Source organism: Vombatus ursinus, unplaced genomic scaffold (genome assembly GCF_900497805.2).
Source record: "Vombatus ursinus unplaced genomic scaffold, bare-nosed wombat genome assembly UNPS02014176.1, whole genome shotgun sequence".
Taxonomy (NCBI): Eukaryota; Metazoa; Chordata; class Mammalia; order Diprotodontia; family Vombatidae; genus Vombatus; species Vombatus ursinus.
This window is the reverse complement of record NW_020953954.1, coordinates 1,798,173-1,814,384: the sequence shown is the minus strand read 5'-3', so window position 1 is coordinate 1,814,384 and position 16,212 is coordinate 1,798,173. Positions and strand designations below refer to the sequence as shown.

Below are 16,212 nucleotides of genomic sequence, written 5' to 3'. Positions count from 1 at the left end.
CATTTCTATTGAAGGCACCACCATCCCTGCACCCACTCGGGTCACAATCTCAGGGTCATCATCTTAATGTCTTCATTCTTCCTCACCCTTCACACGCAATCAGCTGACAGTGTCCTCTGTGATTTCCTCCTTAAGACAAAATTGAAACTCCTCTGTCTGACATTCAAGGCTCTTCACAATCTGACTGCAGCTGACCTTTCCGGATTTATTAGGCATGGCTCCCCTTCACACACAACAGTCCAACTCAGTGGTGCTTCTGACTCACACTCCCTGCATGGAGCCACAGAGTTCCCTAGGAAGTTCTTCTAACGCCATGCCTGTCTCCGCCTCTTTGCCACTGCCCCTTTTTGCTCTAAACTTGGCCTTCTGGGTCCAAGCAGAAGAAGCCAAAATGATTTGAACATACCTATCTTTCCCGCCTTGAGCATTTGCAGTTTCTTCAGTCGATCCTTTGTTCTAATATTTCTCATTCTCTTTGGCCCAGATGGCTGCCCAGCTCCCACACCCCTACTCCAGTGAAGATCCTAAAAATTACACCAGCTAGAAAAGTGACTAAGACAGACAATGAGGAACTGCAAGTGACTTATCTATCCCAGAACTGCACAAAAAGTCAGCCCACGGGCAAGAAGAAAGGGGAGCCCCCAGAAACATCAGCACCTGAAGTTGCTTCCCAGCATACAAGAAACTGGCCAGAGATTGTATAACCTGCAGGCCTCTTTATCTGGAGGCATAAATTGCTGAGGGCTCTCCTGAAGCAGTCTAAGAGTTGTCGAAATTCATAGCTTGTGTCTTGGAAGTCACCAATATCAGCAGTGACCAGTGTGATGTGCCTTTCCTCATGGCAGTGTTCAGCTTGGGGCATCCAAGGTGTCTATCACTCTATCCTGTCACACCACAGAAAGTCCTGAAGATCCAGTGCTCTGAAGCCCCAAGATCCAGAAGTACCAAACTTCAAAAGGTGGAGATCAGCACAGGAACACAGGTGACCCAGGGACAAGAGCCTGGGACCCACTGGGAGACAATGAGAGTAAGGAACTTCTGGCATCAAGACTGAGGAGTGAGGTGCTGGCTGCATTCTTTCAACCAAGACAGGGAACTAACCAGAGCTGACTACCACACCAAAAGCACAGTAGGGAACAGATCTTGGTCATGGAACAAAGTCCCAGTTCAGGAACTAAGGCTAGAGAGATGGAGGAGGAGGAGAAGGAGGAGGGCTACATGAATGCCTAGAAGAAATGAAGCAAGAGATTAAAAAAAAAGAAATAAAATCTCTACAAGAAAAAATCAGAAGAAGAATAGATATTTTAGGAAAGATAGTATTAAATCTAACTCAAGTAGCAAATCTCTGAAAACTAGAATGGGCTCAACAGAAATCAGTGACTCCATGAGACAAGAAAAGATTAGAACAAAATCAAAATATTTAAAAAAAAAAGAAAATGGAAGGTATCTGATATAAAAAAAACTAATCTGTAAGAAAAATCTAGGAGAGATAATTTAGAAATCATCAGACTCCCTGGAAACCATCAAAAACAGTCTAGACATTATACTTCAGGAAAATGTAAATCAAGAAGATTCTGGTAAGATGGTGGAGTAGGTTAGAAAATTCCAAGCTTTCCATAGTTCCCCCACAAACAAGACAAAATAGTGCCTCAAGGCAAATATAAAGGGTAAAAATAAACTAGAGTTGGGGCAGAACAGTGGTCCTTGGGGCAATCAGAGAAGATCTGAAGAAAAATCCCAGGACTGAGGTTTGGCCCCTGTGAAGAGTAAACACCTCCAAGCTAGTTCTACCAATACAGCAAGTGCACCAGCCCTGCGGTTAGCTGGGCTGGGAGGTAGCCTTGGCCCCAGCCACATGAATTTTCACTCTCGGGACATTGTGGGGAGTTGAGCATCTGAGTGGGGAAGATTGAGGGAGCCTCTGCTCATAAGGGACTCCACACCCAGCTGTGCTGCAGAGCATCTAGGAGAGAAGGAATCAACACATGCCTGGTAAGTGTAGAAGCAGTGGGGCAGGGATGCTGCTGGCTGTGGGCACTTTCAGGAGGGCAGAATTCTTGGTTTTGGCTCCAGGCCAGAGGGGAGAACTGAAGGAAGATCTGAGAGCAGAGGCACCATCCCCCATACTCCAGGACTAGAGGTGATTACAATGATAAGCTGCTACAAATTAAAAAAAAAAAAAGAGCAGGCAAAAGAGAAAGAACCTAACTAGAGAAAGTTACTATGGGAATAGAGAAGACCAGAGTTCATCTTCAGAGGAGGATACCGAAGCAAAAAACAAAACCCTCTCCTACCCCAAAGAGTAATGTCAAATGGTCACCTACCCAAAAAGAATTTATAGAAAAACTTTAAAAAGACTTTAAAAATAAAATAAGAGATTGAGGAAAAATTAAAAAAACAATAAGAACAATCCAAGAAAAACAAGAAGATTATGAAAAGAAAGTTAATCAACTGGAAAGGGAGAGCCAGAATCTTTTTTTTTCTTTTTTTCTTTTTTTAGGCAATTGGGGTTAAGTGACTTGCCCAGGGTCACACAGCTAGTAAGTGTCAAGTGTTTGGTCTGAAGCCAGATTTGAACTCAGGTCCTCCTGACTTCAAGGCCGGTGCTCTATCCACTGTGCCACCTAGCTGCCCCCAAGAGCCAGAATCTTAAGGAAGAAAATAAGTCTTTGGAAATTAGAATTGGGCAAGGGGAAGCCAGTGATGTTATAAGAGACTGAGAAATAATAAACCAAAATATAACGAATGAAAAAAAATAGAAAGGAATGTGAAACATCTCATAAGAAAAACAACTGATCAAGAAGAGAAAACATAAGAATAATTGAACTACCTGAAAGCTGTGATCAAAGAAGAATCTTGATAAAATAATACAAAAAGAATTAAAGAAAATTGTCCTCAAGCTTTAGAACAAGAGGGGAAAGTAGAACTAGAAAACACCCACCGATCACCATATGAAAGGAAAACCTACAGGAATATCATAGTTAAATTTCGAAACCCCCAGCTCAAGGAGAAAATATTATGAGCAGCAAGAAAAAAAACAATTCAAATATGGCAGAGCCACAAGTAGAATCACACAAGACCTAGCAGTGGCAACACTAAAAGACTGCAGATCTTGGAACATTATATATTGAAAAGCAAAAGAACTGGGGATGCCGCCGAACATATCATGTCTGTCAATGTTAAGCATAATTCTGAGTGGAAAAAATGGACATTCATTGAATTGCCAGATTTTCAAGATTTTGTTGCAAAAACACCTCTGAACTTAATAGGAAATTTGGTATACAAGATCCAAAAAAACATAAGGTACACATCAAAGACTAATTACAAGGGGCTCACTAAGGACAGACCATTTACTTTTTAGATGAGGAAATGTAAAATGTATGTCTGAGATGGTTATTAGTAATTGGGTGGTTCGAAATAAAGATTGGGGTAGACCTGAGTATGATGTGATTTTAAAAAGTAAAACCACTTAGGAAAAGGCAAAAAGAGTAGTTATCTTATACAAAATGAGGTGCAAGAGAAAGAGCTGACACAGAGAAATCAGATGGGGGAGGAGGGCTGGGAGTTCTGGAACCCTGCTCTCATCAGGAACGAGTTAAAGCGGTAACAATACAGATGTATTTAGAAGGATGAAAGTCTTCTAAATTTAGAAAAAGATAAAAAGCTAAGGGGATAGAGAGCGGGGAGAGGATAAGGGAGGGATTTTTAAAGGGAACCCTACTCACATCAGATGTAGGTTAAAGAGAGAACAATAAATCATTTAGAAGGGAATAAAAGTCTTCTAAATTTGTAAAGAAATAAGGGGGTGAGGGAATAGGATAGAGGGGCATAGAAGGGTGTCTAAATTAGTGGGAATGGGATAAAGAGAGAATAACAAATATATTTGGAGGGCTATAAAAGTCTTCTAAATTCAGATAGAAACAAGAGGGTAAGGGGAAAGGGTAGGGAGGAGAGGATAAGGGAGGGATCCTTGGAGGGGGGGTAGGTTGAGTAATAGGAGGGCAAGGTAGTGGGCAGAAGTAAAGTAGAGTCAGGAGGGATAGGAAATAAGAGATGCATACAAACATAAAAAATAAAGATCAGTAGAATTTGTTAGGAAAAAAAGCAGAAACAATAATCATAATCTCAGACAAAATTAAAGCCAAAATAGATTTAATCAGAAGAGAAAAATAAAACAACTACACTGTATGTCAGCCATATCAATCAATATTGTTTTAAAATTTAAAATAGCTGGACAGTACATTAGAATATTGCTGTGGTATAGGAAATGATGAATTGGTAGAGTTAGAAAAATACGGAGAGACTTGGACTTACAAAGGAAGAGGTTATCCACCCTCAGAGAAACAGAGGACAAACAAGTATAGTACGATCTTACATAGATGCATATGAATGTCTGTGTCTATATATAAGTACGATTATAGATATTTAAGTATACGTGTGTGTAAGTGAATGTAGGTATGTGTATATATGTATGTGTATATACCTATACACATCTGTGTGTGTGTATGTATGTATCTACGTATGTATGTATACACTTTCTTGGGGAGAGGAAGGGGAAAAGAACAAAGTAAAAAGTCCACAGCAGAGAATAAAAGAAAATTTACAAGGAAGCAAAGAAAAGATGGACTGTTCTGAACACAATGTGTAATATTTATTGTAGACGCTTTCTTGAAATGGAAATACATTGTTGTATATTTTGAATCCTCTCTTACATTCTGCTGTGCACATGGCAATGTTTTTTTTTCTTTTCTTATTTTGTATTTAAGTTGAAAATCAATTAATTTTTAAAAATGTAAATGAAAACTGCTTAAGCATATTCAAACCAGAGGACAAAATGAAAGTAGAAACAGTACGCTGATCACTTACTGAAAGAAACCCCAATAGAAGAAGTCATAGCCAAAATCTAGGGCTTCCATGCCAAAGGAAAAAACAACATTGCAAGGAGCCAGAATGAAGGAATTCAAGTATCAAGGGGGCATGGTAAGGGTTATTATACAAGACCTGGCAGTTTCTTCATAAATGAAATGAAATGATGGAATACAATATTCCAAAAGGAAAAAGGATACAGGCTTATGATTAAGAATAACTTAACCTGCAAAGCTGAATATAATCCTACTAGGAAAAAAAGTGGAACTTCAATAGAATTGAGGATTTTCAAACATTCCTGGGAAAAAAGACCAGCATTGAATAGGAACTGTGAAATTCAAACACAAGATGCAAGGAAAACATAGAAGTGGAATTGCATTCGAGCAATTGGAAGGGACTATATAATGATGTCTTCAGAGGGTAGAGAGGAGCTAAATGAGAGAAACTGAGGTCCCAGAGGGGAGGGGCATTTGTTCTATTTTGAGGGTTTTAAGAGGGAAGAAAAAAAGGAGGATAAAAGAAATACACTAGTGTAGAAAGGAACAAAGGGGGAAGCTTTCTATTTTTCATAAATGGGGTGAGTAAGAAGAACAAACGCAAAGGTCAGAGCAGAGGAACGAGCATTAGGTGAATCTTATTCTTCTCTGAACCAGATGAAGGAAGGTGAAATACACACACGTCTCCATCTACACACACAAAGTGAGGTGAAGAATTACACCAAACTCAACAGGAGAAAAGGTGAGTGGGGCGGGGGGGCAGGGTGGGTGAGAAGGATCAGGGATTATACTGCATGGGAGCAGAAGAGTCCAAAGCAGAACAAACTCATTTATCCTGAAGGGGATAAGAAAGAAAAGGAAAAGAAAGAAAACAACTAGAACCTAAGGAGATTGCCCGTCGACTGGAAAGTGGCTGAACACCTGTGGTATGTGAATGGAATGAAATATTATTTTGCCATAGGAAATGATGAGAGGCAATTTTGGAGAATCCTGCCAAGTATAGACTGATGCAGAGTGATGTGAGCAGAATCAGACCCATGCACGCAATTATGTCAGCACTGCAAAGAAAAACAACCCGGATCCAAGCAATGACCCATTATGTCCGGATCTTAGTTCCCGGTTGGAGACTTGGTGCCAGGCTCTGCTCTCCTTAGACACCTGGATGAGGTGGCTCAACCCTGTTCTCTCACATCATAGGACTCGAAATCTGGAGCTTGAAGGGATCATCTAGTCCAATCACCTCATTTTACAGAGAAGAACTGAGACCCAGGGAGAGGTGACTTGCCCAGAGTCACACATGTAGACATCATCAGGAACACAAGCTGAACCCAGGTGTGTGGACTCTGAAGCAGGTCTTCACACAGCTCCACATTGCCTGCCCCACTGTGCCTCAGAGGTCCTGTTTGTGCCACAGTCTGTATGCTGCTGCTGAGCTGATGGGGGTGGCTGAATCCTGGCTTCTCTCTATTCTTGCATGGGACCTTGGTCTGGGACAGAGAGCTCATTCCCTTGTTTCTGCTTCTATCTCCTGGGGTCTCTGACCTCAGCCTCATTTCTGTCTCTTCCTTGCCATCTGCTTCTCCTTGCTCCTTGGGCTTTGTGAACTACTGAGACTCAAACAGCCCTTCCCGGATATGCAACACCTAACGGAATCAGGTCTCCAAAAACACCCTGGGCGATCATGCCCCACTTAGGTGTCCTATCTTCTATCTTCTTGTGCAGTGACCCTTGAGGACCTGGCTTTTTCCCTTGCTGTCACTTGACAGTCCAGGGCCAAGATCCTGCTGGTTTTGTGCCCTGTTTGCCAGAGACTGCACTGGCTTTAATCCCCCTGGTGTGCCTCTGGTCTGAGCACCCATGAGCTCCTGGATGGAGGCGTTTCCTTTGGGCTTCTTTGTTCATTGCCTGATCTGATTGCCCCTTCACCTCTTCGCTAGAGGGTTTCTTAAGGGATCCAGGCTCAGCTGTAATCTTCCAGGTCTCTACTAAAAGCACCAACTGGGACCAGCATCCAAGTGACCTTCCTCCGACTTATCAGTGGGCCAAGGATATATGATGGCAGAGAAGACCATGCTGCTCAGTTCTTAATGTGCTTGTGTTTTCTCTGCCAAGGATGAAGCCGAACAAAGATAATTAACTAAAAGTTGATCTCCAAGTTAAGGGAGGAGCCAGTGAGAGAGCACCCAGATGAATTCAAGTCACCTGATCCACATGAACTGACGATATATGTGATTGTTGACTCATTGCCGGACCATCACGGAGAATGGGAGAGGCACCATGAGTCTGGAAAAGGCTAAATGTCTAATTTTCTGAAAGGAAGAGAGAGAACAGAGCCTGCAAACCAGAGGCCAGTGGGCTTGACTGGGATTCCTGGAAGAACTCTAGGACAGAACTTTAAAAGGGTGGTTGGTGACAAGGAAGCAGCGACTACAAAGAGCCCATGTGGATGACTTCATTAAAAGTAGATCAAGCCACTAGGATTTCCTTTTCTCACCAGTTGTCAAGGGGAACTGTAGAATTAACCCAGATTTTAGCCAAACTTTGAAGAAATGATCTCATGCCATTCTTATGGAGAGGATAGAGAGAAAAGGTAGATGATAATAAAATCGAATGGATTGAAAACTGGCTGGGTGGTTGAACTCAAAGAGGAGCTCATCGTTCAATGCCATCATGGCATGAGGTCTACAGTGGAGGATCTCAGTGAACTGTGCTTGGCCCTGAGCTGCTTTACATCATGATTAGTGACTCAGATAATCGCAGAGATGAAATACTCATCGAGTCTGACGATGATACCAAGTTAGGCAGGTGGGGCCTGGCTTGCAGAGTAGCCAGGTTGGCCAGTGCACTGGGCTGAGCCAATGAGATGAGATTAAAGGGATGAGACCACTTATCCCAAGCATGCCACTTGGGCACAAAACCCCGAAATCCATCAGAACAAGATGGAGGAGTCATGGATAGGCATTAGGTGTTTTGATAGGATATGGGGGTCTGAGCTGACCATGTAAGTCAGCTCCATATAAGTTAGCAGAGTGATTTGGTAGCCAAGAATTGAATGTAATCTTGAGTTGCCTTAAGATGGCCAGAGCTTCCAGGGATAGGGAAGTGATTGTCCACTGTGCTCGCCCTAGGTCAGACCTCGTCTAGACTACTGGGTTCATTTCTAGGCACAAAGGATTAGGAAGGACATTGATAACCTGGAGGGCAACCTATCGAGTCCATTCATGACATAAAAGTATTAATTGGAGGAACTGGGAGCATTTAAATTGGGGAAGAGAATGCCCAGAGGCAAATGAGAACTGTCTTCAAGTATCTAAAGGGCTGTGCGGTGGAGGAGGGATTAGTTTGGCCCCAGATAACAGAGCCTGGAGCAGGGAGAGTGGAGGGGTGTGTGCGCCGAGTGAGAGGCAGATCTAGATTCAGTGTCAGGAGAAGCTTCCTGGCCATGACAGCTGTTCCAAAAAGGAATGTGCTGCCTCCAGAGGTGGTGGGTTTTCTCTCCTTGAGCTCCCAAGCAGAAACTGGATGACCTTCTGTCTAGTATCTTATAGTGGGGATTCCTTTGTGAAGGGATGAGACTAGATGATGTTGGGGTCCCTTCCAACTCCAAATTCTGTGATTCTGTGAATATTCTTAAGTTGTGGCACTCAGGACTGAATGGTTCTCTGCATGGGGCCATCACCTCCTCAGCTCTGGAAGCTGTGCCTCTCAATGCAGCCCATCTCACAGCTTCAGGTCTGCCTCATGTCCACTCCATTGAAGAGATAGCAGCTTCCTGTCTTGTCTCGTCTTCATGCTTTTGACCCTGTTAAGTCACTGAGTTTGCTGTCTGAAGAAGACTTTTCCATTTCCAGAGGATGGAGGCACTCCAGAAGAGTATGCTAGAGAGGCTAGACCCAGGGGCTGGCCTTGGACACCAGGCTCTGAGCCCCCAAGAGGCATGAGTTGTAGCAAGCAGTAGCCTGGGGGTGGAGTGGGGAAGTCCATCTCTGACACCACCTTCCTGACACCAGGCCCTTCACCTCCTGAAATTTCCTCTTTTATAAAATACGCTATGTATCTCTGTGCCTCCTCCCTCCCATGGTTGTTATAAGGTTCCAGTGGGCTACATAAATACCACCCCTTATCATTGACTAACTAGTGACTATGCTTTAGGCAAAATGAATAAGGCAGAGAAGCAAGTTGGGGTAGAGAGAGGACCTCCCGGGCCAGAGCCATTGAGCTTGCTAAAGTCCTTACAAGATAACCAAAAGGCAAAGGGAAGAGTCTTGGAGGTCACATAGGGCAGGACCTTCTTCCTCTAGAGTCTAGGAGCTCAGGGCTCATAGAGAATTTATGGTGCACGTACTAGTCACAGAGCAGAGGGCAGTACAGGCCAGGACCATGGACAAGAGCCTGGGGCCCCACAGGAGAGAAGAGCAAGTTACTTCTGAGAAAAGGGCTGGGCATTGAGGCTAAGGAATTAAGTACTGGTTTGACCCCTTCACCTAAGACAGGGCCCAAAAGAGGACAGGGCACAAGGATGATGTGTCCCAAGAGTAGCCAAACCAAATGGTGGCCAGATGTTAGTGGGCCAGGATAGGGCTGTGCACTTCCCAAGCTCACTGCTATTTTTCTTCTTTTTGGAATCACAGCCTCTACACACTGGAAGGGACCTCTTTATCTTGTGCCTGACCAAGCATTATCTTGACAACAACTCAGTATCTGGTCATTCAGTGACCATCCAACGGTCACCCTTGGGCTTGGGGATCTCCAGGCATTGGAAAGCTATAGCTTCCCGAAGCAGCTCACTCATCATAAGAAAAAAATATATTTCTGACATCAAGGCTAACCTCTTTGCATCTTTCCACATTGCTATGGGCTCTGCCCACTGGGGCCAAATCAAACAGTCTATTCCCTTTCCCACTGTCCCAAATATGAAAAGACAACTCTCATTCCCCCCTCCTCCAATCTTCTCTTCCACAGGTTCAGAATCCTTCATTCTTTCAACAGATACTCATATGACCTGGATACCAGGACCTTCCCCATTCTGGTTGCTTCCTCGGGACACCCTCCTTTTCATCAATGTGCTTTCAAAACTGTGGTTCACCAATTGGATCGCGTGGAAGTCTGGAAGAGGTCTGACCAGGGCAGACTAGTGGGATGGGCATCTCCCTAGGCTTGATAATAGGCTCTTAATGCAGTCTAAGATTCCCTTGACTGCTATACCACACTGTTGAGTCAAATGGAGTTTATGGTCCCCTAAGGCCTTCAGATCTTTTTCCAATGAATTAGGGTCTAGCCATGTCTTCCCTACCTTGTACTTATGATATGGATTTTTTTTCTGAAACAGTTATGCTTCATTCTCTTTCTGGCTGTGCTTCTGACTCTCTGGACTTCCACACTTTCCCCTGTACAAGAAGTCTTAACCACCCCACCCCCCAAGCTTTCTAGCTACCTTTTAGATGTTGTCTCTGGTCATTAGAATGTAAGCTCCTTGAGGGCAGGGTCTGTCAGGCTTTTTTTTGCTTCTCCAGCAAAGATGCTTTTTTTGTCTCTCCAGCACTTAGCACAGTGCCTAGCACACTGTAGGTGCCCTTGCTAATGTAGACTTTTTCCCCTATTAAATTTCAATGTTCTAGCCTATCAATATCACTCGGAGTCCTGACTGCCTTCTATTTTTTTTCAGCTCTCCCTCCCAGGTTGGTGTCACCTGGATATTCCAAAATCGGGCCATTTCCACCTTTCTGTAAGTCAGTGAGGGAATGATTAAATAGCACTGGACCAAGCACAAAGCCCTTTGCCTCCCCCCCTCCCCTCCCCCCACCCCGATCTGCTTTCAAGATCACGTGGAAGCATCAGTGATGACTCTTTATGTGTGGTCTTCTAGCCAGTTCTGAACTTATTTAACTGTGCTATCACTCAGCCTATGTTCTTCCACAAACTTAGTCAAATGCCTGGCTAAAATATCCGTAAATTTCTCCAGCCACCCCTGACCTAATAGTTTAAGAATCTTGTTGAAAGTAAAATAGGCTGGTGTGGAATGTACTCCCTGAGGAGGCCATGTTAGCTTTTGGTAATCCCAACATTTCCCTAGATTTGCCAGTAAACATTCCTTTGGAAAACACTGGATTTGTTTCCTGTTGGCCAGGACCAAGGAGGGAAGCAATTGATTCCTGAAGGCCTGGAGTGTCGCTACCGGAGAGCTGCTTCTCCAATCTAGCAGTTTTTGGGATGGACAAGTGGGCAAGTGAAGGGGCTGGGGGAGGGAAGACCTCACAGGCAGAGGAGGGAAAAGAGAAGTCCCAGACCCTTCTGTGAGACCCAGACCTCTCCAGCATCCCCCTCCGCCCCTCAGCCTGAACCCTGGACTCACTCTTCTGACAAGAGGTCCTGTAAGAGTTTATTTCTGTCTCGGAAGCAGCCTAGAGAATGCATGCTGTCCAGTACATCAGGGTCGATGTCCTCCAGGGATGGAAGGGATCGAATCTGCACCTTTCGGGGGATGGGCTGCTCTGGCTCCGGCTCATTCTTGCCCCCTCTGTGGACAGACAGCAAAGTCCACTCACCAAGGGCTTTCCAGCACTTGAATTTCTCCCTCCCACAGAGTCAGCTGGGGAAAGGACAGGGAGGTGGGGAGAGGGGCCCTGACCTCTGAGCTTGACTGCCCTCAATGGGCTAGGATGGTGGATGTGAACCTAGGCAGGAGTGTTCTGGGCTCAGACTCAGGCCCTCCCCCATCCATGGGCACCCTGGAATCCTGGTTCCTAAAGTCATCCAGCCTGACTAGGTACTTCCTTCCTTTCCTGCCTCCCTCCCACTCCCACAATGTTCCAGGGCTTGCCACAGAAACTGTCCCACCCCAGGGGCTCAGCCCCAGGGTGGGAGGTGGGAGGAGGTCAGGTTGGTTGGACTGGAAAGCCAGCCCATGCCCCTGAAGCCCAGGGCAGAGCCCCAAGGCTCCCTTTCCCAGGGCCCCGAGGGCCCAGTTCCATGGCCAGGCTCCCTGGCAGCCTGACGCTTGCCCCAGCTGGACAGGTCCCTGCTCTCCTCCCACTCTTGCTAGCACACACATCCTCCAGGCCACAGCCACAGTCAAGGAAGGAGATTAGTGGGGTTTTGAAGCTACTTACATATACCATATGTGTTTCTGAATGTGTTCTAGCTACAAGGAAAGAAAACAGGGAGTTAGTATGGCAGGAGAAGTGGGGCTAGGTGGGGGCAGGAGGGAGGCTGCAGGTGGACTGAGGCCCTTACTGTGCTAATGGGAAGAGCTGGATGGGCTCTGAGAGACCTAGTCTAGTCTCTCACTGGAAAGAGGAGAAAGCTGAAGCCCAGAAGGGGAAGCAAGAGCAGGGGTGAGTCTGTTCATGGTGAAGCCAAACCCCCCAACCTGGATGGGCAGAATCTCTTGGCCTTCTTTCAAGATGCTACCCCTGGGAACAAGACCTGGGCCCAGAAGGGCTCGGTGGCCCAGGGAACTGAGGGGAGCCGGGGAACCTCCTTTCTGGCCCCATCCTGGAGACCCAAATACTGTCCCCTCACTGAGAGAAGGGAGGGGCCGGCTGGGCTGGCTGCTTAAAATGCAAGAGCGTAGGGGTTGGGGAGAGGCTGGGGTCCACAGTGACTCCTGGAGGGCACAGAAGGACCAGCAACCAGGACAGAGCCAAACTGGAACCAGGCCTTCTGAGCTACTCTCCTCGTGGGTGCCCTGAGACCTGGGGTCTAGACTTTGGTCCTCTGGGGAGCCTCAGCCTGGTCCCAAGGTTGGGGTCACACCAAGAGATTGAGAGAATTAAGCAATGTAACGTCGGCTGCTTGAGAGCAGGCATGATCTTATTCTTTATCCTGGTACCCCAGTGCTTAGCATGGTGCCAGGCACACAGAATGAGCTTAATTAATCCTCACTGATGGAGGGATAGATGGATGAATGGGTGGATGGATGGATGGGCGATGGATGGATAGATTGAGAGCTCCATCCATATGCAGGAGGCCCATTTTATTGATCCTGGAATGCAAAGTAACTGTCTCCCCCATTTCCCTCACCACTCCATATCAGGACTAAAGGGAACCCACCAGAGAATGTGTGCTGGTCAAAGGGGCCCATCGCTAGGCTTCAGTGCCAGGAAAGGGCCTTGCTGACCCTAAAGGAGGGACAGGAAGTACGCCATATTCCCACCCTGGCCCCTGGTCACAGAACAAACCTAAGGCTGGCTGGGTGGGATTGACTGCAGCCTGAGATGCAGAGAGGGATGTATCCCTGCTCAATGGACCCTGTGGATCATACTGGGGTGGGGGGGAATCCAAGACAGACCCCCCCCAATGACCAGCACTGGCCCTCACTCCTAGGCTAGACACTGAGCCTGAGCCCTAGAAACCCACAAAGGAGATAGGGGAGGCACCCTGGAGACTTAAACTGAACTAGATGCACCTATACTTGGTGGGTGCCTTCCTGCGTGCTTGGACAGGCTGCAGGAACTGTCCTTCTGATTCCTTCCCTCTTCTTCCCCCCACAAGGAGTGAGCTCAGCAGACAGAAAGACCATGCTCAGGAAAGTGACAGCCTCTCAGGTGGGTTAAGGGATAGGACAGGGCAGGGAGAAAGGAGCAGCTACAGGAAGGAAACTGAGGCCCAGGGACAGCAACCTCAGAGCAGAAAAGGCAGCTGACATGGAAGCCTCCTCTGACCTGGACTCTGAGGGACAGAGGAAAGTCCCAAAGGGGCTGCTCTCAGAGAGTGTTTGCCTGATCCTGAGGGGCAGGGTATACCACTGGAGGTGGCAAGAGGCTCTCCCTGAGCAGACCAGTCAATGCTGAGCCAGGGGCAGGCCCAGGGGGAGCACACGCCATGCTGGAGGACCCATAGGTGACTCAGGCTGATCGTTAACCACAAACAGTCCTCAGCGCCCATGCCTGCCTGACTCTAGCACAAAAGTTAGTGATGCCTCAGGGTGGCTGTTTGGAGGAAGAAGGCAGCAGGGGGAGAAAGGGGAGGATGAGAGTGTGGCCTCAGAGAGGAAGATGCTCCAGGCCTCTGCCCTACCCACTGGGGGTGCTCTGAGGAGGCTCAAGGTACTAGAGATGTGCACACTGAGGCAGGCATATTGGCCCCATTCTTCCTTCATTACAGGTCACCTCCCTTCCTCATGGGCACACTCACTCACTCACACACACACAGGCAAAGGCATACACATGGGTTTGGACGCATGCATATTTACACATACTTACATGTGCAATCATGTACATGTGTGCACACACTATGCACACAGGCGTGTCTACATAGATGCATTCTCATACACACATCTAACGCATGTGCATACACCCATAGAGACACAGAGGCAGGCCGTGCACACCCATGAACACCCATGTGTGCACACGCACGTGCGCGCACACACACACACACACACACACACAGACAGCCAGTCAGTCCTTACTTCACCTTTAGTGCCTGGGAAGGAAAGACAAGGGGATGGCGTGGACTGGTGGGGTGGAACTACCTCCCAGAGGCTGGGGTGCCCGAGGTCCCTGGGTCTCCCCCTCTCACCGTCAGTCTTTTGGAGGCATCAACTTCAATCATGCCCCGCAGCAGGTTCTGACAGTCTGGCGGGATGAAGTGTGGCATGTGGAACACCCCTCGCTTCACCTTCTCCAGGAGCTGCCGAAGGTTGTCATCGTCGAAAGGCAAAGCCCCCTGCACAGCCAGGCCACCGCGGCAGAGGGGGAGGAGGAAGGAAAAGGCCACGTGAAGGGAAGGGGGAGGGGAGGAGGAAGGAAAAGGCCACGTGAGGGGAAGGGGGAGGGGAGGAGGAAGGAAAAGGCTGTGTGAAGGGGGCATAGCCTCCCCCACAAGAGATTCCTTCCCTTCCCACTCCATGGATGAATGGGTACACTGGGCAGAAAAGTCCATGTATGCAAGACTCATATGGAAGCCCATGCCTGTGTGCCTCTCCCTGCCTGGCTGGTTCTTCAGGTCTGCTAGGAAGGGAGAGAAGGAGGGAGGGAGGGGTCTGGTGTCTTGGCTGAGGATCAAGGATGGAGGATATCCAGCTATCCCAGAAGGAGGGGTCCAGGAAGGGTCAGGAGCAGCCAGAAGGGGCCAAGAGATACAGCTGGACTCTGGGTGGGGCCAGACAAGCAGTAAAGGACTACTTTGTCCTTAACCCCTTGGCTAGCCTGGAACTAAAAACGGCAGCACCACGGACAGCTGCTCACTAGAGCTGTCTGTCAGATCTTGTGGATTCCTACAGTCCCTTGGGAAGAGGATACCAAGCCTGGCATATGTGGCCCAGGGGGCGGATGGATACTTACCACCAACAAGGCGAATAGAATGACCCCACAGCTCCATACATCTGCTTTCCTGCCATCGTATTTCTCACCCTGGGAGACAATGCAGAACTGGGGTTCAAGGTTGGCCAAAAGTTGGCATCTACTTGACCAAAGAGGCAGCCCCAGACTTGGTGGCTACTGGCCAGGAGTGTGCTGGGCATTTTCCAGTGCAAGACTGGCTAAGTCTGGAAGGCCATACAGTGGACCACCCCCCTCCCCCTCGGGGCCAGAGAGAGGGGAGCTGGATCTGGGGTGCTTATGGTGGGTGAGGAGGGGTCAGGTACACTTACCCGGATCACCTCGGGGCAGGCATAATGAGGTGACCTGGATGCAAAAGAGACAATGTCAGGTCACCAGGGACAGGCCTCATGCATTCTGGCTCTCCTCCCTCCCTGGGGGTAAAGGAGCTCTCTCCAGGCTTTACTGCCCCTAGAAACATACATTTACTACCCTGGTAGAGCCCCCGAAGCCATACGAGGCCTGGCCCCAACTACTGCTCCCCAAACACCAGAACAGGGTTCTCCAAGATAGAGGCTGTGGGTTCCAAAGGGTGAAGAAGGTAGGGCCAGGGGACTAGGTTTCCTCTTGGCTTCCAGGCATAGGAGAAAAAAGATGGGGAAAATGCAGAGACACTTCAGGAGTACTTGCTGTGGGCAAATGGGTGGACGTGGCCGAGGCCAATGTAGGTGGCTTCCATTCTTTAATGGAAAGTTATGGGCACCTCTAGGCTCCTTTCCTGCATGAAGCTATCATCTGCCTAGGAGACCAGGGAGGCAGAGGGAAAGGCAGGCAGGAAGGGGAGGGAGGTGGCCCCTCACCTGCAGCTAACAGTTCCCTTTCAGCTAATGCATTATTTGGCAAGCTGTGGAAGGAGCAGTCCTGGTACTACTGTCCACAATTAGAGATGGGAAAACTAAGGCAGCTCAGAGAGAGGAGGGACGAGGGCAAACACATGATGAAGAGCATGGGATCTGAGAGCAGAGCTTCCGACTCTCACACATGCTGCCCACAGAGCCATGGCCCATATTTTCCACAGGGTGGACAGGCCT

At 47.6% G+C, this 16,212-nt stretch overlaps 1 protein-coding gene across 3 annotated transcripts in view; it reads right to left on the bottom strand.

Moving 5' to 3' along the window:
* The window catches only part of BRSK2 (BR serine/threonine kinase 2), a 167,617-nt gene that overhangs the window by 39,125 nt on the left and 112,280 nt on the right, over window positions 1-16,212 (bottom strand). For all 3 annotated transcript variants that reach the window (XM_027860212.1, XM_027860213.1, XM_027860214.1), the window contains exons 6-10: window positions 15,454-15,487; window positions 15,146-15,214; window positions 14,382-14,528; window positions 11,972-12,003; window positions 11,215-11,379 (exon numbers count right to left, since the gene is read on the bottom strand). In XM_027860212.1, coding sequence (XP_027716013.1) covers window positions 11,215-11,379; window positions 11,972-12,003; window positions 14,382-14,528; window positions 15,146-15,214; window positions 15,454-15,487 — 447 coding nt within the window. The remainder of the gene's footprint in view (window positions 1-11,214; window positions 11,380-11,971; window positions 12,004-14,381; window positions 14,529-15,145; window positions 15,215-15,453; window positions 15,488-16,212) is intronic.